The sequence below is a fragment of the Zingiber officinale genome, chromosome 11A, assembly GCF_018446385.1.
Source record: "Zingiber officinale cultivar Zhangliang chromosome 11A, Zo_v1.1, whole genome shotgun sequence".
In the NCBI taxonomy this organism is placed as follows: Eukaryota; Viridiplantae; Streptophyta; class Magnoliopsida; order Zingiberales; family Zingiberaceae; genus Zingiber; species Zingiber officinale.
This window is the reverse complement of record NC_056006.1, coordinates 24887226-24911128: the sequence shown is the minus strand read 5'-3', so window position 1 is coordinate 24911128 and position 23903 is coordinate 24887226. Positions and strand designations below refer to the sequence as shown.

Below are 23903 nucleotides of genomic sequence, written 5' to 3'. Positions count from 1 at the left end.
CTAACATGATGCTGGCTAGAAATCCCTGACAGCCTTTATGCAAGAGCTCCCATGCACGAACACTTGATATGACATACGACACCAGCCTTCTTTTCACTGCCTCAAAGATAAATAACTTCTCGTCGTTTGGTCTGATCAACACTGTCCTTTGTCAGAAATCAATCGTAGCTCCATCTATTGCCAACCAATCCATTCCTAGTATCATATCAAACTCGAGCATCAGCAACACAATCTGATATGCTCGAACGGTGTTTTCCTACAACCCAAGCTCCACATTTCAACTAGTAGACAACATCTCTTCCCCTGACGGGACTGTCAATCTACATCCTCCTTCCAAGTGCTCAGGAATGATCTCTAAACAATTCACAAAAGATTTAGGTATAAAGGAATGCGTAGCTCCAGAATCCAATAAAGCATAAGTGTTTATCCTTGTGATGACAATTTTTCCTGTGTCAATGGTAACATCACATGCAGTTTAAGTATATATAGGAACTTAAACCGCATGTGATGTTACCATTGACACAGGAAAAATTGTCATTACAAGGATAACCACTTATGCTTTATTGGATTCTTAAGCAGTTATATATATATATATATATATATATATATATATATATATATATATATATATATATATATATATATACCTTAAGCATTTAAACATAAATATATATATTCCTTAAGCATTTAAACATAAAACATAAACTTTATACTTACAGATTTTGATGCTTGATATCTTGAGCTTCTCGTATCTGACAGTAGACACATCCCTTATGAGATCAATGGCTCTGATACCAACTGAAACGACCTTCAAATTTTATTTTATTTTTCAAATGTGAAAGCTTGATAAAATAGAATTTAACCAACTGTACCAATGCATCTCACCAATGTAACTTAAGTCTTAATGTATTACCCTACTCAAGCATATGAAACCAACATCAAAGAAACAACTAGAAATTTAAACCCAAAATAAACTTGTTTGAATCCTTTGTCTAAGAATTTATTCTTTTTATACTTAAGCAGAAATTAAAGGTCTTCGGGATTGTACTTCCATGGTCCGAAATCTACTAAAGCACTAGAGCCCCCTGGCTTAACATCCTCCCCACCTGCAACCAATCATAAAAAAAAAAAAAGAGTGAGTCTTGGAACTCAGCACATCCAAACCAGCACGCAAGCATGCATTCATTCCTAAACATTTATCATTCACAGAACATGCATATACACCCATCCTCCTAGGCATTCATAATTAAAAAAAAAAATAACATTAGCACAGAAACATCTACTCCTATGCACTTACAATTTTTACTACAAATTTAGTGAACTCAATTCAATGGTAGTCATCTTAATCTAAAACTTTTATAATAACCTTATGCCTATGGGCATCCTTACCTCTACTATTCATAAGTTTCATCAAATCCCTCCAACCATGGTCATGTAGGAATATCATCCCCGTTATTGATGAATTCCTTTTTTTCTTAGGTGTTCACTGACCCCATTTTCGATGGATCACATTCCTCTTGTGAGTTCATCGCCCCCGTTTTCGATGAATTCCTCTCCTCTTGTGAGTTTATGATGTGCATAGATTATATACACTTTTATGCATACTTTAACGCACATCTACTTATATTTCATTAACATAATCTATGTTTATTACTTTCTATTTCATTATAATGTCATATTTCTACTCCTTTTATTCGGAGATCTACTCTTTACTTGTTTTGATTAATAGGACATGATTTGAAGTAAAAACAGAGCTTAAACGGAGTCTAGAGCTTCCAAAGTGTCTGGGTTATGTAGAACTCACATGGACATGCGAAAGTTAAGTTTTTCCCCATGTTCTAGCAGTGTGGAATCCACATGGCCGTGTGGAGGCCATGTGGAGGTCATGTGGAGGCCGTGTGGAATCCACACGGTCGTGTGGAATTTTTAGCACTGTAGACCAAAACTAAAATGACTATAACTTTGTGCTCGGTTAGAGTTACGAGTTGTTCTTTATATCAAAATGTAGATAACTTCAAGATCTACAACTTTACTGAAGACTTCAACTAGAGAAAACCCCATTTTGATTGTCTAAAAGATGTTTCAATGAGATATAGCCTTGTTAGGGTCATGCAAGGTCAAGTCATGGCAGTGTGGAATCCACACGGTCGTGCCACATTTCCTGAGAAGAAGTACAGTTAGGCGATGTCAATCCACACGGGCCGTGTGAAGTTCTAGAGAAGAATAAGACTTTGGCCGTGTGGTCCACACGACCGTGCCACCAGACCAGAGCCAAGGCAGCACATGGTCGTGTGGATTCACATGGGCGTGTCACGGCTCGTGCAAGGGTAGTGCCAAGTGCTATAAAAGGAGTTTTTCTTCCATTATCATAAATCTTTGGCTTGGGGCTTGCCCCCATTCCTTGGAGAAGGATTCTCCCCTTTGGGAAAACCCTAGAAGCCTCATCTTCGCCGATCCGTCCACCTCTGGAGCAAGGGAACGCCTCTAAGGACACCACGCTTCAAGGATAAGTACTATTCTCTCTCTATTTTTTTTGTATTGGGTTGTAGTTTGCTTCTTTCTTCATCTTTGGTTGTATTTTCTTTGCTATGGAGTAGATCTTTAGATCTAGGATGTAGAAAGTAGCTATGATATGATTGTGGATGTATGAACTATGTATATGGACATTTTCTTATTCAATAAAGTGTTTATGCCATGATCTATGTATTTTGTGCCTTGTACATATTTGACAAAATGTGTGTGTGATAGATGCATGTGGATTATGGTGGATTCATCTCTATATTAAGGTTGCTACTAGACTGGATAACTGAAAGATCCTTAGTGACGGAGGATACCCATTCAACAGGACATATTATGTCATTAGTGACAGAGGACATCTATACTTACCCACTTTCTAGAGTCAAAAGATCTTAATATAGGCATTAATCCTTGTTAGAGCATTCCAATTGGAGTGAATACTCCTGTGCTACCGTTGAGAAATATATTAGATAACTCTAGGAATGTATGACCGGGGGCCCTGTGACAGAAGGTAACCCTTTAACCGAACTTTCTATAGTTGCTTCTTTACTTAATGATATTAGGACTCATGTAGACTCTTCGATGCAACCTGCGCGGGATTATGCCAGACTTTGTTTAGAATCCCTACACAAATATAAACATAGAGTTAAGGATATGAATAATGTATAGAGACATTAACTAGCATCATGGTGAAACCAAAATCCTAGTATCTATTCATCCCTAAATCCAACTCTTCCTCTTTCTCTACTCTTTACACTCTCTCTTTCCTTCTCTCTCTCTTCTCACACTCTCTTTTCCTTGCGTTTAAGAACCACATTCGATTGTCTAGATAACTTATCATGTAAAGTCAACTAGTGTTTAATTAATAGTTCTCGTGGGATCGATATTTTATTACTTGACGACAACTGTGCACTTGTGGTTCATAATAGTTCACCACTCCATTTTAGATGGATCCCTCTCCTTTTGTGAGTTCACCGTCCCCATTTTCGACAGATTCCTCACCACCTCTTATCACAAATCGTACACCCCCTAAAGAAACAAATTTCAGGTCTAATTTTTCCTCAAAGTCTCGGACCATCTCTCACCAAATCCAAATAACATGCATCAGAAAATTCATAAAGTCCATAAAAAATGCAACAACTCAAAAGAGAATTTAGAAATTATAGCAGGATCTCAAAAAGTCTAGCAAATCCCGAAAATCATAGGGAAATCATAGTAGAAATTCAGAACCACCTCTCACCGAATCCAAATAACATGAATCAGAAAATTCATAAAATCCATAAAAAAATGCGACAACTCAAAATACAATGTAGAAATTATAGCAGGATCTCAGAAAGTCAAGCAAATCTTGAAAATTATAGGGAAATCATAGTAGAAATTCATAACCATAGAAATTACCAGCAATCCAGAAAACACAGCAAAATTCATAGAAAAAATCTAGAACTCCAGAAAATCCAACAATCTAGAAAAAATACAACGAAGTTCATAGCAGAAAGCTAAAACCCTAAAAATTTCCAGTAATCCAAAAAATGCAGTAAAAATCCAGAACCCTAAAAAATCCAGCAATCGAGAGAAACACAGCGAAGTTCACAACAGAAAGCCAGAAATTTAGAAATTTCTAGCAATTCAAAAAATACAGCTAACTCACAGTAGAAATCCAAAACCCTAGAAAATCTAGAAATTCAAACGCAGTGAAGTTCACAGTAGAAAACTAGAAATCCAGAAATTTCCAACAATAAAAAAACAACAAAAATTCACAGTAGAAATCTAGGAAAAGAATACTCATGCAAGAACCTTCAAGGACCTTGAGCTTTTCAAAAACACCTTTATTTTTCAATACGCCATTCCTCTTGTAGTACCACCAACTATTATGCATCGTACTACTACCCTTGTAAATGTAAATGCTACGGTGTGAGAAAAAAATGGTTTAGAAGATGCTTTTTCGTAGAAAAATGCCCTAAAAATCTAGCACCGGCGAAGAAGGGACGTAGAGCACTAACGGAGAACAACTCCCTTTGCCTTCCTCCCTTCAATCCGCGTCTTTCCCTCCTAGTTCTTGAAGCAAGGTCACGACTGCTCCCCCTCTCGAAAACCCTTCGTTGGTCCCCTTCTAGACATAGGGTTTGAGTTTTATATGGTGAGGGATCAGTTAGACCCAATTTAAGTCTAATTTAATGGTTAATAATGTAGTAAGCACTTTTATAAAAAAAATCCCTATCTTTACCAAAGTCTGATTTCAAGGACGAAATAACCATTGGTTTGTAAATGAATACAAGGTTTAGAATCATAATTTATTTACCTAAGTCATGTTGGAGCAATCTAGTGTGACCCTAGATTTTGATTTTTGGGCAAATGTTTAAGTTAGGTTTATTGTTGTATTTGATATATATTGTGAGTGTGCAGGATACAAGTACAACAAGAAGAGTCCAAGTGTGACTTGACAATGAATGAAGTCCCGGAGGCACGACCTCTTGGCAAAGGAAGATCCAACAATAATGACAAGGTTGATGGAAGCTCCAGAAGGCAAGGCGTGAAGGATGGGGAGACATCCGAGGGACGCAAGGCTGATGGAGGAGGCTAAAAGGATAGGTTTAGGTTGTACGGGTAAGGATGAGTGCATGAGAGATTGTACTCAGGATAAAATCCTAGGTTTAGGATTTACTACAACAATCACTGTAGCAGCACTATAGCAGTCGATTGGTGTTTTCAGCAGTCGACTAGTAGCGAACAGAATGCTTTTGTTCTCTCAACCCATGTGGGGTAGTCGACTGGTATTGAGTCGTTAGCTTGTAATAGTAGAATTTCACTTAGGACTAGTCGATTGATGTTTTTACTAGTCGACTGGTGGCAGAAAAATAGCTTTATATTTTTCTATCAAGCTCTATTTAATAGAACTTGGGGTGCTTGTGCATGGTCGACAAAATATAGGTGCTTAACCCCTAGTAGTAGTCTTCCAAGCTCCTGTGTGTGATCCGTGTGTATGTGATCAAGATTGTGGCGAGATTTCTCCACCCACAAGGAGATTGAGATAGTCGAAGGTTTTCAGGGGAGTTATCCACCGAAGGATCGGGATCGTCCACCTTACGGACAATCGTGGAGAAGAAGCCCTAATCTCTGAACCACGTAAATACCTTGTGTTATGGTTTATTTTGGTTTATTGTCTTTCTTTATTGTTTATAGAGTTTAGCTTTCTTCTTGTTAATTTGTATTTTTTTTCCTCTGCATACTAACAAGTGTAGGAAGTGACGATTTAAGGGAGACACTATTCACCCCCTCTAGCGGATATCAAGGTTCCAACAAGTCATTTATTCTAACTACTTTAGCACATTTAATGCTATCGGGCATGTGATTTATGTAAATATATTTTGGACACTACACGGATTGTCCCCGGGACTACGGTGCGGTCCTAGGGTGAGCGTTATCACCCCCTTATCCTGTATAAAGTTTATAATAGGGCAAAGATCAATTCTCAACGAACGCATACTCTCGGGGAAAACTCATCCCTCTCCTAACCACTTGGAAATCAGCTATAAGTTGACCTCGTGATTTACCTCCCTTCACATAACCTGAGGATGGTCTGTGAGGGTCACATGGGGTAAGCGTAATCACCTTTTGCTACAACTTAATCCTGTATGAAGTCCCCACGGGGTGCATAGTTGGTTAGAGAGTAACAAATTTCCTACAATGGGGGAGAGATCAATTATTGATGGGCACATGCCCTCATAGAAAAACTACTCACGCCCCTTATCTACTTGGCAATCGACTATAACCTGACCCCGTGATTTACCTCCTCTCACATAATCTAAGGACAGACTATAACAGGCGTCTAATGTGAGAGTAATCTCCTTAATCCTATATGAAGATCCTGACGGGGGTGCTCAATTAGCTAAAGGATGACCAATTTGCTACAATAGGTCAAAGATCAATTTTTTACGAGCGCATTCCCTTGAAAAAACTTCTTCTACCCTCTAACTACTTGGCGGTCGATTATAAGATGACCCTGTGATTACTTTCCTTTACATAACCTAGAGACAGTCTATGAGAAATGTCTGGTGTGAACGTAATCACCTTAATCCTATATGAAGTTATCCTCACGGGATACCCAGTTGGTTAGAGGGTGACAAATTTACTACAATGGGATAGGGATTATTTCTCGACAAGCGCATGTCCTTGGGGAAAAACTCTTCCCACCGCCTAACCACTTAACGGTCAGCTATAAACTAACCTTGTAATTTCCCTCTCTTCACATAACTGGGGACAGATTGTAAATGACTCTTGGGATAAGTGTAATCACCCCTTAATCCTGTATCAAGCTCAAGCTCTATCAACTCGAGTGTTGACGCTTTTGTAGATGTTCTAGAAGCACACTAAATGAATATGATCCAACATAGATAGAGGCATGTACGTCATAAATACATTCATTACACTATTCTCTTTCATTATATATCAATTTTTTTGGAAATACAAATTTCCTAGGTCTGTTAATGAATTTCGATCAAAACTCATTGATGAATCTAGAGAGCTCTGATCGAACTCATTCCAAATGCTACAAGTTTATGAAATGTTCCAGAATCCATATGTGCCTAGAGCTATCATGGAGTTATTAACATCAATAATGTTTTTAGAATTTCAAACTTTAAGACATGTCCATAACTTATTGGAACCATCCTTAAGGCAGGTGGAGACCCCAAAATTTTGCCAAACACAGAGTATTCAGATTGGGTGTGGCATCTGCTGGACAAACACCCTCCCTTAAGTTTGGTCCGAAGAAAGGACTCAGAATGTCTTCTTTAAGACCTTAAATGATAAGTTAAGCTGGATAATCGTGCATGTATCAAAGACACTAATGCTAGCATGGCTAAAAGTTAAGTTCTATTAGTTTGATTTGTGATTATCCTATCATCTCTGCCAGTAATAAACTTTTTGATACTCCATGCTCAAACTTAGTTGGTTTTTCTAAAAATAGCCTAACTAATCGATATGAACGAGGTTCTAAATCTTGTCTGAAAACTTTGTTGAGATGTTCATCTAAGTCACATGTTTTGCTACTTGTTTGCTTGTTGAGAGATTATTTATGAAATTATTAAATTAATTTACTGATAATTATATCTAATATGTTAACATTGGAAATATAGGAACCATGATGTGTAGCATCGCTAGGGACGATCCAAAAATTAAAATTAAAGGAGACTTAAATTTAATATAATAATAAAATTATGCCTTACTAAATTTTGAAATATAAAATTAATATATAATAGAATCTATTTATATTGTTAACTAAATTTTATTCAATATAGAATATCATATAATTTTTAAGAAAATCATCCTATTCTTAGTAAGAAGGGTCATCTTTACCATTTTTTTATTACCCGAAAAAACTCATTGATGGTAAAATCAGACAACGTTAAAACAGATGAATATACGTTTTTATATTTTTGGGAAAAAAAACTTCTCTCATATAGAAAAAAAATTCTCCCATTTTTTTTTTTTTTGACTCTAATACACTGTATTTCAAATATAAAATGATGTACTTCACAATACTAATTTATTGGTATTAATAGTCACACTCACATTAATTTGGTTTAGAATAGAGTGCAACGGTATGGTCATAATTAAAAATTAGATTAAAGCAGCTTCCTTTATCATGAGCAACGCCTAACGCTGAAGGAAAACGAGCGAAAACGGTTGGTAAATTTAGGACTGGACGATTCTTCCTTATTTTATAGAGTTCAGGAGGAAGAACATCAGATTTATTTGTCGGTGGCCACTCAAAGTCTCTTGGTCGAGTTGGTTTGTTCGGATTTTGCTTCTTCCCTTCGATGAACCTTCGCTGGGCGTGAGGATGCTGCTAAGGTTTATGCGGCATCAGCTGGTGGAACTAGAAAGGAAAAATAGATTTTTTTTTTATTTGGTTGATGTTTGGAAAATCCAATTTTTTTCTTGGCTTTGGCTAATTCTTGGATGGTAGCGGATGCTGAGCAGATATGGTGTAGATATTGCGAAAACCTCTTGTTCTCCCAGTCCAATTCCATAAGTTTTCAACCATAAGGGCTGGGCTATAGCTTAGGACAGCCCCTATTTAGATCCGTCTATGTACATCACTTTGCCTACTTTTAAGGTCTTTACTGGCTTTTTCATAACATTGTTAACCATTGGAGGCTTTCTAATATATCTTAATTTTAGAAAAGTATAGATTTAATTTAGCAAGTCTATTTGTAAATAGCTTGTATGATGGACTACTTTATCGAATTTGTAAATCACTTTAGTTATGGGTGATTAGAGGTGATTTATATTTGACTCTTCTTTTGATAATAGGCTATGTTTTTTTGACAATTGGGTGAGTAAAAGTTTGATTAAATCAAATTTATCAATTAAATTTATAATTTTTGTTTGGTTATTTTAGATTTTTTTTAAAAAAAATAGTTCTTTCATATAATTCAGTTTAATTTTAATTTTAAAAACCTAATTCGGTTAAATTTAATAAACCGTAATCTAACACCAGTATGACATGTTGATTTTTGATTTTGCTAATTTTTTAAAATCAACTTTGGTGTTGATTTTGCTGATTTTTGAAAATTAATTGTGGCGCTGATTTTTGACAATTAGCACCATAATGCTAGACGTTAGACTCTTTGAATTAATGTAGTTAATTGGGTTGAAAATCGAATTAATCATTATTTTATCGATTTAGTTTATTCGATTTTTCTTAGAAAGTTAAGTTGATTGGTTAATTCAAAATTTGTTTGATTTGTTTAATTAGTTCAGTCGATCCGATTTTGAACTGATTATTCAGCCCTACATAAGAGAAAATTCAGAATACATAAATTTGATTAAACTCCGATGGAAACAAAGGTTGTGCCACTACATTTGCAAACTTAGACAAAGATTAACTCTTCTTGCAAATGTCTTTTCCGATTACATGGGTGAACTACTGCAACTATCGAATGCTAGAAGTTTTGCGAACAAATTGTGGCTTCACTCAGGTGGAATATAGAAGAGAAGACAACAAGTGAACTCCAATCTTGGAAAGTTATATCCCTTGGTTAGAAGGAGTCATATGACTTGGAGGTTCCTTTCTGAGGCGAGGCATACCAAGAGTTGAGTAAAGATGTCGCCTCCACTGCTATAACTAATCAATCCAGGATGGTATCTTGAACCTACAGTAGCCACTTAACAAACAACGAGTCTATGCCTTCACCTACCAAGTCCGACTTGAAAACTAAGTTAGTCCAGCTTGGAATGATCTTTGTTGAGGTTTAGATCCATGTCATATTTTAAGAGACAAGTTTTGCTAGTCACGCATGATTTACAATAGTATTTGATGGTGTCTCATTTCACCCGCTAGGGTCCCTCATTCATTCCTCCTCTTTAAGTATCGGTAGTACTCAAGGATCAATCGAGAGATGTGACCAACCAAATCAACGAACGTCAAGGGCCATCGTTGTCCCTCGACAACCAAATCAATAAAAGGACAAAGAGAGGAGTGTAAAGAGCTGAAGAGGAAGAAATAAAAGAGGTAGCCTTTACGTGTGTTCATAAAACCTTACCTTCACATACCTGCGTGAAGGATTATAAAGCCTTAGTTGAAGATTATCCACGTCGGTTGCCACATCAACCCTGGCGGGGCTACATGGACGACTACATGTTTGGGGGGGTCGCTCATTAACCGACAACACAAGCGAGACTTCTCTCCTATGTTGATATTCGTTGGTTTGTATCGTTGATTTTGCCTAGTTGTCAATCTGATGTCGCTTTCTCTTGGAGACCATGGCGAATATTAACTCCACCCCATAGGTGCTGAGAGGTGAACCCTCAGAGGAGCTACCTCCACCTCGACTTTGTTGGTCCCTTTGGAAGCCAGCAAGAGGGGAGGGGTGAATTGCCTTGAAAAAATAAATCAACCCTTTCTCGACTTATAACTAAATTAAGAATACTTGTAATTAAAAAATAACGAGACTAATTAAATAGGGAATAGACACAAAGGAGTTACTTGGTTTGATTGCTAATACAAGGAGAATGAAGCGCACTATCTGAAGATCTCCTTTGGGCGAAGTAGCCTCTTACAGCGTTAACAACACACAAAGAGAAGCAGAGCAAACAGAAATGGATTACAAGTTGTTGTTTAGCTTCTTGGATCAAGACTATATTTATAGCCTTGGTCAGGGCGCCTAGAAGGGTTCCGGGCACCTAGAAGGGTTCCAGGCGCCTGGGAGGGGATAAAACTTTATCTCTTTTTGCATAGATCGCATTTGATCGTGATCTGGATAGAATCCCGGTTCGGGCGCCCAGAATAGTTCCGGGCGCCCAGACTAATAAAGTTAATAGAGTTGACTTTTTTAGATCTGGACCCTCTGCTCTGGTTCATCTCGCCTCGGTCTCGGTCTTCCGCTGCGGCTTCGCTAGCTTGAGTGATCTCGGCCATCTGGAATAGGGCTCACCCAAACTTAAGTTCCGACCTTTTCCTCGAGCAGCCTTCCTCCCCGGTTTCTCGTTCCTCGAACATCGCGTACGTTCTTCTCGTCCACCGGTGTACTCTTCCACGGCACCTCGTCCCTCGAACGCACCGAGCCCGTCGGCTCTCTCCCCGTGTCGTCCTTCTCGCTAGCCGCATCTTCCGCTCAACTTCCTGTACTCCTAAGCTCTTGCACACTTAGACACAAGGGTTAAACCAAACAGGACCTAACTTAACTTGTTTGATTACATCAAAACATCTTGGGATTCCAACAATCTCCCCCTTTTTGATGTGAGCAACCCAAGTTAAGCTAGGGTAAACTAATGTAATGTAAAAATAATTAATTTTGTAAATAAGTACAAAAAGATTTTTCAATTTTAAAATTGGATTATACCATACCTCCCCTTAGACTTAATATATATCCTTCTCCCCCTTTGATTACATAAAAAATGGGATTTCTTAACAAGTCTAAGGTTAACTTTAACACTTAAAAAAATTTACAATAAATTAGAAAATTTTAAGTGTTAAAAAATTTAAGTTAGAAAATTTTCAAGCAAAAAAAATTCTAATTAAGAAAATTTCTAAGAACAATTTAATTTTCTAAGTTAATGTATTCTTGTGGATGTATGACTGGGGGCTCTAGTGACAAGAGTATCCCCTAAACTGGACTTCATAGGAATTACTTCCATTAGGTAGCATTGGATATTAATAGAGATGACACTTCAACATGACCACCACAGGGAAGTGTCGGTAATCAATCAAACTTCCTACATGTGCATAGGGATAGAGTGTTAGAGTGTATACTAAAAGCTTAGCTTTTGTAAATATTTATTTTTGAAATAAAAGAATCATATTGGTCAAATGTTTATATTTATTTGTTAAATATAGTTGTTCAATTAATTTATAAAGTAGATAACATGGTGTGTGGTGTCACACACAGAAGATCATGTTATCAGCTCTTTATAAATTATAAACAGTTGCTCATGACTAAGATGGAAAGGAACAAACCATTGGTATAGTCGTAGTGTAATTAGGTATTAGTTTATCTTGACTAATAAATTACACTAGTACACTCTAAGTGTATTGAGTAGGACCATTTTAGGTAAGTTCTTTTTATACTGACTTAATAAAAGAACTAGACCTTAGTTATTATGGAAGTGTATACTCTTAATCCTAATATAATAACAAGCATATATATTTAGTATATATTTCTTTAACTTATCAAAGGATGAGATTTAGCTTGATAAATCAATAGACCCGATAAGTTGAGAAATGATATTACTTATAGTGTGTGTTGTTGATTATAGAAGGGAACTGTGTCCTAGTAATCTAGGTTGAGAATGTTCCCAAGAAGAGCTCATAAGGATTGTCATGTTAAACCCTGCAGATGGACTTAGTCCTACATGACAATAAGGTTAAGTGGTACTACTCTTGGACTTAGATATTAATTAAATGAGTTGTCAGTAACTTATTTAATTAGTGGACATTCATTATCTTAAACACAGGGAGACTAACACACTCATGATAAGAAGGAGCCTATAAATGTAATTTGGGATTGGTGCGGTAGTGCAACAATAACTCTCTAGTGGAATGAGTTATTGTTGATGAACTTGAGTTGTGTGTTCGGGGCGAACACGAGATACTCAAGTTCATCGGAAGGCCAAAACCAATTTCTCCTCTAGGTCCCTGTCGTAGCCTCATTAGTGTCTCAAGTCCATCCAAATAAAAACCCTTTTTGGTGTCCAAAATGGAGGCCGACCCATTGCTTGGCGACCAAATAATGGTCGACCACCATCTCCTTAAGAGGGCCGACCCTCTTGCTTGATGACCAAGCAAGTAGGGGATGACCATAATAAATTCAAATATAAGGGGTGTTTTGAATTTTTAAAATCTTCTCTTTGAAGAAAACTATAAGTTTTAAAAGAGAGATTTTAATTTTAAAAATTTTCCTTATTTGAATTAGGCCACGTGGTTTAATAGAGAGTTTTAAAAGTTTTAAAACTTTCCTTTTTTAACCATCCTCATGGTTTTAGAAAAAAGGAAGAGAAGTTTTAAAATTAAAATTTTCTATTTTTTTGTAACCATGTTAAAAAAGAAAATTTTTAGAAGAAAAGTTTAAAATTTTAAAACATGGTTTTAATTTCTAAAACTTTCCTTTTTAACATTCACTTTAGGAAAACTGCTTGTAAAATTTTATAAGAGAATTTCTTCTTGTAAAATTTTATATATAAAAAAAATTATTATTCCTTCCTATAAGTGGTCGGCCACCCTTGCTTGGTGCCCAAGCAAGGGGCCGGCCAAATCATCATCTAATCAATCCATGATTTGGTGATTGATTCAATCAAGAGGAAAGAAAAGGAAAAATAAAAAGGAAAAAGGAAAAACAAGAGGAAGATTTTAATTTTTGTAAAAATTCTTCCCTTATTTGCCTTGGGCAAGTAATATAAAAGAAGGGGTGAGGAGGCCTCATGAGAACACAACTCTTATTCTCTTGGTGGAGACTCTCTTGGTGGTCGGCCCTCTCTCTCCCTCTCTTCTCCCTTTGCTCTCTTTTCTTTTGTGGTGGTGGTGGCCGAAAGTTTGAGAAGGAGGAGGAGTTTTTGGGTGGTGTTCATCTTGGAGGATCGTTGCCCACACGACGTCCAAGGCGAGGCGAGGAATACGACAGAAGATCTTGAAATCATTAGCTTGCAAAGAAAATGTATAACTAGTAATTTTCTTCCGCATCATGCTAGTTATTTTTCTTTGTTAGAATTTCAAACACAAGAGCCATTAGATTTTAGTTTTTCGGATTTGCTATTCGAATTTGTGTTTTTGTTTTTCGAATTTATGATTCGATTGTTCCTTTTAGTTAAACCTAAAGTCATATAAGGAAATTAAATATTAGCTTTCCTTAAAAGGTTTTGTCTAGAAAGTGGTGGTTGCTCCCATATCCAAGAAGGTCTTGTGCCTCGCCATGTTTAACCTGGAAGCCAATTTTAGAAATTAATATTTAATTGAATTTATAACGTATGTGGATTTGGATTAATAGTGTTAAGTTCCGTTTGTGATCCAAATCTAAACAATTAAGAACAAATAAGTTAAATTTGGAATCAATAATGTTAAGTTCCGTTTGCGATTCCTAATTTAACTTCTAAAGAACACAATAGGTTATTTAGGAAAGGTTCGACACTTGTACAAAATTTTTATACAGTGGAACCGGTACGATCTTCCTAGGACTAACCAACATAGAGGATGGGTAATTGGTAATCCTTAGTACATTAATGGGCATAACAATGAAACCAAATTCCTAGAATGTTTCCTTCAACCAAAGTCCTCAATCAATCCTCAACTCTCTCTTCCTCTCTCTTTCTTCCTCTTTCTTCTAATATTTCTTCTCTTTTCTTTAGTGCATAAATTCTCAACCATCGATTGTTTAGTTAATTCAATATGATTGATCTCTAGTGTTTATATCTAGTCCTTGTGGGTTTGATATATTTTATTACTTGACGATAACTGTGCACTTACAGATTGTATACATCAAGTGCACAATCCCTTTTGTTAGATTTACTTTTATGATAAATGTAAGGTTTCAACATGTATGGTGATGAGAGTGACTTAATTCAAAGGATACACTTGTTTTCTAGCCATTCGAGATCTCTTATTTCCCTCTCCCTTCCTTCTTACTAGAGGTCTCTTCCTATTTCTCTCTTTTGCTACATCAGTTAAGCCCCAAACCTTCCTATTCCTGACTGGGTTCTACATAGCCCTTACCTACTCCCATTGCATACCCTTAGTTTTCCTTTTCCATTGCTTCTTCCAACTTAAAATGTCCGACCAAGGGTATTCTTCTTCTTGGCACAATCAGATTTCCTCTTTCTAACTAAAGCTCCGTCATCCCTCAAAGGATGGAAGGAGCAATATTTCTTTGTACATTCTCCTCAACCTTTTTCTTTCTCCTCCAGCTGTCTCACCTCTTCGCAATTGTAGGACCAATGAGAACTATAGAAAGGTCATTCTGCCCCTAGGAGATTGAGAGTATGTTATAAGTAATCTTCTAAAGAAACCTATTGTTTCTAGAATGGTATTAAGCTTTGTATCTGATGACCATTCTTCTCCTTGGGCATGTCCATCTTTTCTTTTAGTTCCCTAATATAATCATGCATAACTCTCATTGCGTGCTTTTGCTGAGCCCGCTATGTTGACCACTCTGAAAATCCAAGTGTCTCCTACATATTCAAATTTGGTCTTCAAGCCTTGAATCAATTCCCTATTAGTGACTTCAGTTTGCCCATTACCTTAAGGATAGACTACCGATGTGAAGGCCTATTCAATTTGGAGCTCCCTACACCAGTCATGTATTCTCCTCCCATGAAATGTATCGAATCATCATTTGAGTTGCAAATTAGAATACAATTTTTACCTTGAAACAAAGAGGAAATAATGTGGCTGTATGAATAAAATATTGCAATATGGATAAGTTATAGAGAAAATTTCATCTCGACCTCATTACTCTATTTAGACTTTTTGAGGTTGCTGATGAAAATTTCTTCGATGATACATATCTGTCTAGATTGACATGTGTTAGAAGGCTCGCCTAGAATTACCCGACGAGACTCCTCTATGCTTAAGTCAGACTCGGGAAAAAACAAGAGTTGTTAAATAGATGGGATAACGGAGAGCCACTTACCTCCGATGTTTGTGTCTTTACCCTATACAGAGAGAGGGGAGTGTGTAAAGATATCTCGTCTCTTTTCAAAGGGTTCTCCTCTTTCATTTTGTACTAAAGCGTGCATCCCCACACTGTCACATACTAATAAAGTCTAAGGTCTTCATACTCAGGATCAAGCCCCCGAGTCTTCAACACTCGGGTGCTCAGGGATTGATTTGATGCTGTCTATTGTTGGTTGCTACATCTGGATTCCGTTCTGTTCTCCTGTACAAAAATTTTGTACAAGCACAGAACTTTTCCTAACTACCCATGTGCTCTACTGAAGTTAAACTTGGATTGCAAACGATACTTAACATTATTAATCCAAGTCGCTCTTTAGAAGTTAAATTTGGATTGGAAACGAAACTTAACATTTTTACTTCAAATTCAACTGATGAGTTCTTTAGAAGTTAAACCATATTACAGAAGATGATTAAACATTTATTTCAAAGATTGACTTTTAGGTTAAACATGGCGAGGCACTAGGCCTTCTTGGGTATGAGATCATCCACCACTTCCTAGACAAAGCCTTTCAAAGAAATTCAATGTTTAAACTTCTTACAGTAACCCTCGGTTTAACTAAAGAGACCTCAATAGAAGCACAAGATCGAAACACGAAATCAAAATACAAAATCGATAACACAAAACTGATAGCCTAAAATCAATAGCCTCTTGTGTTGGTATTTCAGGACCCATTCAAAGAGTATGAACTAATTATGATGCGGAAACTAATAATTAGTTATACCTCTCTTTGAAGATTTAATAACCTCTTGATCTTCTATTGTATTCCTCTTCTCCTCTTGGACGTCGTGTGGGCGACGATCTACCAAGATGAAATCCACCCAAGCCTACTTCTTCCTTTCAAACTTTCGGCCACCAAAGGGATGTCACAACTTGAGTGCTTCCTTTCTCTTCTTCTTCACCTCCAAGTATCCGGCCACCATAAAAGCTCTAAGCTTGATGTCGTCGGCCACAAAGAAGAAGATGAGAAGAAGATGATGAAGGGGCCGACCACCAAGGAAGGGAAGAGGAATAGAAGATGTATTAAACCATAAGTCACCACCTCCTCTTCTTTTATAATCCTTGGTGAATGCAAAAAAGGAAAGTTTTAAAATAAAATTAAAACTTCCTTTTATTCCTCTATCATGGCCGACCAAAACCCCTTTCATCAAACAAGGAAAGATTTTAAACAAAAATTAAAATCTCTCTTTTAAAAATCCCTTTTGTGGATAGCTATAAAAGGAGTATTTTATAAAATTAAAATATCTCTTTTAAATCCTTTTGTGGATGTCTATAAAAGGAAAGATTTCAATAATTAAAATCTCTCTTTTAAATCCCTTTTATGGATCTTTATAAAAGGTAAGATTTAACAAGATAAAAACTCCTTTTATTTCCTTTTGTGACCGATCTAAAAAAGGAAAGTTTTATAATTAAAATCATCCTTTTAATGGATCTCTATAAAGGAAAGATTTTTACAAAAAATAAAACTTCCTTTTCTATGTGTGTGGTCGGCCCTTTGCTTGGGCACCAAGCAAGGCTTGGCCGGCCCTAGCTTGAGCTCCAAGCTTAGCTTGGCCGGCCTCTTTCTTGGACACCAAGCAAGGCTTGGCCGACCCTAGCTTAGGCTAAGAAGCTGGGCTTAGGGTGGATATAAGGTTTTATATAAGAGGTTACAATAGGGACCTAGAGGATGAATTGACTTTGGTCTCCCGATGAGCTTGAGCTTCCCGTGTTTGCCCCGAACACTCAACTCAAGTTCATCAATAATAACTCATACCACTAAAGAGTTATTATTGAACTACCGCACCAATCCCAAATTATATTATGAGCTCCTTCTTATCATGAATGCGTTAATCTCCCTGTATTTAAGATATCGAATGTTCATTAATTAAATGAGTTACTGATACTCACTTAATTAACATCTAGCTCCAAGAATAGTATCACTCAACTTTATTATCATGTCGTACTAAGTCCACCTGCAGGATTTACATGACAATCCTTATGAGCTCCTCAAGGGGACATCATCAATCTAGATAACTAGGATACAATTTCCTTCTATAATCAATAACACACCATATAAATAATATTATTTTCCAACTTATCAGGTCTGTTGATTTAATGAACTAAATCTCACCCATTAATAAATTAAAGAAATAAATACTAAATATATGTGTTTGTCATTATATCGAGATTAAGAGTACACATTTCCATAATAACATAAGTCCTGCTCTTTTATGCAATCAGTATAAAAAGAACAACCTCAAATGATTCTGCTCAATACACTCAGAATATACTAGTGTAATTTTATAGTCAAGATAAACTAATACTAAATCACACTACGATCGTTCCAATGGTTTGTCCCTATCCATTTTGGTCGTGAGCTGCTATTTATAATTTATAAGGAACTGATAATATGATCCTCTGTGTGATATCACACAGCATGTTATCTACAATATAAATTAAATGAATAATCTACATTTATCATAAATGAAGATATTTGACCAACGTGATTCTTATTTCAAAATAAATATTTATATAAAAAATTAGATTTTTAGTATACATTCTAACACCTGTATAGATAATACCCCCTCTCTCTATCTATCTCCTCTCTCTCTTATCCACATAGGATAGATAGAAAGAGGTAAGGGCACTACCTGATTAGACAGTATCGAATCAACCAGTGCTAAGGTGATCGGTGCTTCAGGGAAATCGAGCACTCGACCTTAGGCTTCAGAGTACTTGAGCAATCAAGTAGCTTGACACCTCAACAATTCAACCGCTGGACTCCAATATATATATGGTCAAGTTAAATACTAAGCACTCTATGTAAGGATATTATGGCACCATCGATATCATTATTAAATTGAAATCATATATTTTAAAGTATATTTCAGCTAAAACAATCATGAGAAATCTAAAGCCCACTAGTTCTATAAATAGGCACTTAAATACCCAACTCCTTAAAAATGAACTAAGCCACTGTTTATTTGAAAGGGCAATTTAAAAATTGGAAAAAAAATTTCGTCGTTATTTATTTCATAAGGATGATCCTTTCCATTATTTACTTATTATCAAATAATGGACAGATAAATTTATGAATTCATCAACACGAGCAGTTCCTGTGGATCGACACTACATGATCCCTATGGCTCGCGGGTGCACGACTCCCTACACAGTGGCATTGCACATGTGGAATTCCCTCTTTCTTTTCGTTTTCTTTCCTCATACTTTCTACAAGATTTCTTTCTTTCATTTTCTTTCTCTTTACTTTTCTCTTTTCTCTACTCGAAAGATTTTTTTTTTTTCGCAAGAATTTCTTTCCCTCCTCAATCCACACCTCAAATAAAATAAAATATCTATTTATATTCATTCCATATATAAAAAATTAATTAAATGATAAACTCACATAGCTTATTAAATTAAATAAATATACATGAATCCATTCGTTAATATTCATAAATAAAGATTATGAACTTTATGAACATGAACGGAATTTGTAAATCATATTCATAAATAAAGTTGTTGTCACACTTAGGGCATTGGAAGGGATATTTGAAGGAAATATTTCTTCAAATATCCCCCTTTTCAAATATCTTATGCCTAGTTATTTCATTCTAGGTAGCATGCAAGTGAGCCCTACAAGGGGCAATGATTATCTTTTTTGAAATATTTTATTATATAATTTGAGATATTTGAGAGTAAGATATTTAGTAGGTGGGACCCATAAATATTTAGTTGAGAGAAAATTTAATTGTAAGATTTAGGATATTTGAGGAGTGAAATATTTGAGTGATAATGTAGATGTGGAGATCAAAAATATTTAAAAGAAATATTTAGGATTATTGTGAATGCTCTTATAAATATATAAAGTAACTTTTGAAATATTAAACTTGTCAACCAATCAAATAAACTTAAAAAATTTAGCACGATACACAATAAACAATATTATTAAATTTAAGCGTTAATTAAGCTTGACCTCATAAACGATAAACAAGTTTAAACAATCGAAAGGCAACATCACATGCCCAAATTGTTGCTGCTGTAGCTGAGGATTTTCTCCGCCATCCTCTTGCCGCCACCATCCCCTCTGTTGAATACAGAATCACCGGCACGGTGTCTTTGAGGAGGAGGACCAGGTTGAGCGGCGTGCTCTGGAGCGGCAGCTTGGCGAGTAGGTTCGCCGACACCGCTTGCCGCTCGGCGCTGTAGCCCACGATCAGGCCCTCCGGTTGGCCGATCGTCTTATATATTTATTATATGAATCTTTAATTGTGTTATATTTTTAAGTAATATCGTAGATAATGATATATTCTATATATTAATTGGTAGTTATTCATATGACAATTTGAATATTTCAACATCAAGGAAACTACTTACAGGTTATGACCTATATATGGAGGTTGAAAGATCCCAACTTTAGAATAAATCTGATGCAGACAACAAGAATTCGATATGGAAAGTAATTCATTCCATGAGTTAAAAAAAAAAGAAAGGGGAGGAGAAGAGGTTGCAGAAAATGATGAAGAGAGGAATAGAGAGCGATAGAAAGAAGGGAGGAGGAAGCAGAAGCTCATACCTTGATGCTACTTCACGAAGGTGAAGACGGATAAATGGAGGCAGCGGACGACGAGTAGGGCAAAAAGCTAAGAGGCTGCCACCCGCGATGAAGTGTCTATGGTCACAAAAGGGTTTGTGTGATAATTTTAGTTTACTCCCAAAAGTATCAAACATTTCTGAATCAGACCGATAAAATTCAGAAATTTTCGAAATGAGCTGGAAATGATATATGTGGTCTACCCAAAATGCCCCTTCCAAAATAAGTCATTAGTTCCCGAGCTACAGCCGATCCATTAAAAAATCCCTCATCTGGTGGAATGAACCGGTCCGTCATCTTACCAAATTAAGAAATATTCAAGTCAGTTCAATCCAAGGTAGGTTGTGAATTAGACAGATTAATCTATCAAAAAATTAAAAAAAAAAAAAGAATTTTTATGTTTCTATTATGGATGAGGCGGTCAGTCCACGAGCTTAGTAAATTTTTCATTTTAATTTTAAGTTTTGAAAAAAAAATTATTAATTCACGAGCTAATCTGAGCCCATTACTAGTTAGCCAATTTAGACTTGTAACCCGCACGAGTCGACCTGTTTAGATACATTTTTAAATTAGTTGATAAAATTTCAATCTAATTACTTAAATTATTTAGCGGGGGTGGATTAATCCGACGGATCAAATCTAAATTAATAGCTCTATCCCAAGTACATTAACCCATTATATTTTTTTTTGATAATTTAGTATTCTGTTCTTACGATCTAACTAATCGATGTGACTGGCCGCTCCATAAAAATTTCTCACCGATGACAAAGATAAATAAAAAAAGCATAGATGGATCTAGACGGATGGCTCAACGTCATAAATAATTTAAATTTCTCAGATATAATATATACTGAGTGAGATTTAAACTCTCATTATTTAAAAAGTTTGATCTATTATTTACCACCCCGTAACGCCAATCTGATCATTCTAGATGATTATTAAATTCACTGTTAATCAATCAAAAATAAGTTCTTTTGCCATTCTAGATGGTTCACTTAATTATTTTGCCAAATAAATAATAGTCAACTCATATTCAAGTCAATAGACTCAATTTGTTCTTATCAACTCAATTATTTATTGTTGTGAAATTTATTGAATACTTTCCGAGTCAAGTCAAGTCCTCTCTACCTTGCTCATTACAAATACTAATAATTTGTGTCCAACCGTCAACTGTCATTGATTTAAATCAATTTAGTTAACTAAATTAATTTTTAATCGACTTAAGCTAAAATCATTCATGATCCGAATGGTGCAATAAGCCTCAAATTGGTGGAGTTCGACTAAGATGTTTTAAGTGTGATGAAGAGTAAATTAGGTTTGACTGTGCATTTGATGCGTGGATTAAGTTTGTAAGGATTTGATGAGTTATACACATAAATATGATTTGTAAAGAACCTTTGATCTAGGAATAAGGTTTTCTCTCATTTTAGGACTTGTAAAGAACCTTAACTTAAGAACAAGGGTATAGTTTTATGGAGGAGTAAGCAAATAAAGTCAGTTCAGTCTAGTATTTAGAAAATAAAGAGTTTTTTTTTTTTTTTTTGACAATTTAATGAACTATGTGAACAAGACATAGTTGATACCTATACGGGTGGTTGCTCCAATAGATTTTAGAGTTAATTTTTAATGAGTACAAAATATCTTGTTGAGTATCTAATTTTTTTTATGCAAAGAGTCGCTGTATTAGAGTAAATGTCTTTTGATATACCCATTTCTAAAGAGTGTGAAACTGTCTTGCAAGGGCCTTTAAAGTGACAGCTTCATCTTTTGCTTCAATTATTATCCATTTCATATACTCAAGTTTAAAAATACTCAAATCGTATAACGTATTCTCGAAATATCCTTTTTTTTCACTTTAGATTTATCAATTATTTTCGGACGAAATTAATTATGGGCTTAGAAAATTTTGAATCATTTGAACTAAAATTAATATACTTCTAAAAGTCTACTTAATGTATTGGTAGATATATAATAAATTGAGAGTAGTGAATTAAATTAAGAATATATCTATAATTTATTATTCTACTCATTTAAAAATTCATCACTCTCAATTTATTTTACCAAATATAAATATGAGAGCAGGGGGTTTTTAGAAATAGAATCATTTTAATGTAAAAAAATTTGGAGTTATCCAGATCTTTTTCCAGTTTCATCCAAAAGTGAGTAATGAACTTGGAAAAAACAAGAAGGTATTTTAAAAATATTTTATGTAATTTAAGTATTTGAAAATTTAGATCCGTGAAATAGATAATACATTGTCCAATAAATTGCCAAAGCGTTTTTCCCCCTCTATTTAAACCCATCCGAGCCGTCTAACCGGACCCGTTCTATCCAACCCGGCCCAATGGACTGAGAGCCCGCCACACGGCTATAATAGCCCCCTACCCATGCCGTTTCTTTCATTCCCCTCTTCTTTCCGTTCGAAGAATCCTTTGTCGGCGAGAGGCGGAGCTCAGGCGAGTCGGGCGAAATCTAAGCGGAGACCTTCTCCTCGCGATCGACGCCGTCCCACATCAATCTTGACGCCCCTCTTGTGCTGGCCGGGGAGATCGGCCTTGAAGACGCTAGCTTCGCGGGTCTCCCACCAGTCGACGCGGGCGTCCGCGAGGCAGAGTCGTCCCCGAAGCCTCGGCGGCAATAGAGGAAAGAGACTTCTCGAGCACGGCAGATCCGCCCGCCTCGACCTTGACGCCCCTCTTGTGCCGGCCGGGGAGTTCGGCCTTGAAGACGCTAGCTTCGCGAGCCTCCCACCAGTCGACGCGGGCGTCCGCGAGGCAGAGTCGTCCCCGAAGCCTCGGCGACAATAGAGGAAAGAAACTTCTCGGGCACGGAAGATCCTCCCAACTCGACCTTGACGCCCCTTTTGTGCCGGCCGGGGAGATCCTCCCGCGAGGCAAAGTCGTCCCTGGAGCCTCGGCGAGAATAGAGGAAAGAGAACGCTGATGGCCTCAAAAGAAGAGAAGACGGCGGATGGCGAGGGCGGAGCAGACGGTTCTAGTTCTCCGACGGCCAGTGCGAATAGAGGTAAGGAGGCTTGGAAACCCTATTTCTTGCAAACTTGTCGTTTTATTCATGTTAAATGGTTTTTTTTTTTTTTTTTTTTAATGTTTGGCTTCTTGATTAGGTTTAGACGATGATCAAAGGCACAGAGATGAGAAATTAAGGAAATACGAAAAAGCTGCTTCCTTGAAAATTGAGCAATACTTCCTCTTAAATGATATTCCACGACTTATTAGAGGACTTGAAGACCTGGCTGCACCCGAGTATAATATTTTCTTTATTAAGAAATTAATCACACTCGCCGTGCAATGGAGGAACCAAACGGATGCCACATCGCGATTTCTCGCAAGGGCTGTGAAAGAAGATGTTTTATCACCGATTGATTTAGAGATATGTAACGAGTTCCCTGAGAATTCTATTGAAAGTGAAATTGTACACAAGGCTTGCGCACTTGTATCAGCTGCACATGCCTCAGAGGCAATGCATTCGGTAGGTGCCGCATTTTGGTTGGTTGTTTATTTTTATTTTGAATAAAAATCGGATGTTTTTTTTTGTATGATGATAGTACCATGGATTTGTGTGTAAATTTGCAATATTAACACAACTTTTTAAAATCACAAGTAATCACGAATTTATATAATAACAACAAT

The 23903-nt window shown here is 36.4% G+C and overlaps 1 protein-coding gene and 1 long non-coding RNA gene across 2 annotated transcripts; one reads left to right on the top strand and one right to left on the bottom strand.

The window, feature by feature from the left end:
* Positions 1-881: 881 nt before the first annotated feature.
* LOC122032770 lies at positions 882-20314 on the bottom strand. Its single transcript, XR_006126221.1, has 2 exons — positions 20236-20314; positions 882-1106 (listed from the first exon to the last, which is right to left on the bottom strand). It is a non-coding gene; the product is annotated as an uncharacterized LOC122032770 (long non-coding RNA).
* Positions 20315-22651: 2337 nt separating this feature from the next.
* On the top strand, positions 22652-23803 carry LOC122031964 (MA3 DOMAIN-CONTAINING TRANSLATION REGULATORY FACTOR 4-like). Its single transcript, XM_042591195.1, has 2 exons — positions 22652-23277; positions 23378-23803. Exons 1-2 carry the CDS (start codon positions 23196-23198, stop codon positions 23785-23787), a joined length of 492 nt encoding a protein of 163 aa, XP_042447129.1. The 5' UTR covers positions 22652-23195; the 3' UTR covers positions 23788-23803.
* Positions 23804-23903: the final 100 nt, after the last annotated feature.

Bases quoted from the DNA above. Each gene is read 5' to 3' on its own strand.
- LOC122031964 (XM_042591195.1), top strand. From the start codon at position 23,196: ATGGCCTCAAAAGAAGAGAAGACGGCGGATGGCGAGGGCGGAGCAGAC. The intron at 23,278-23,377 runs GTAAGGAGGCTT...CTTCTTGATTAG, and splicing joins GACGGCCAGTGCGAATAGAG to GTTTAGACGATGATCAAAGG.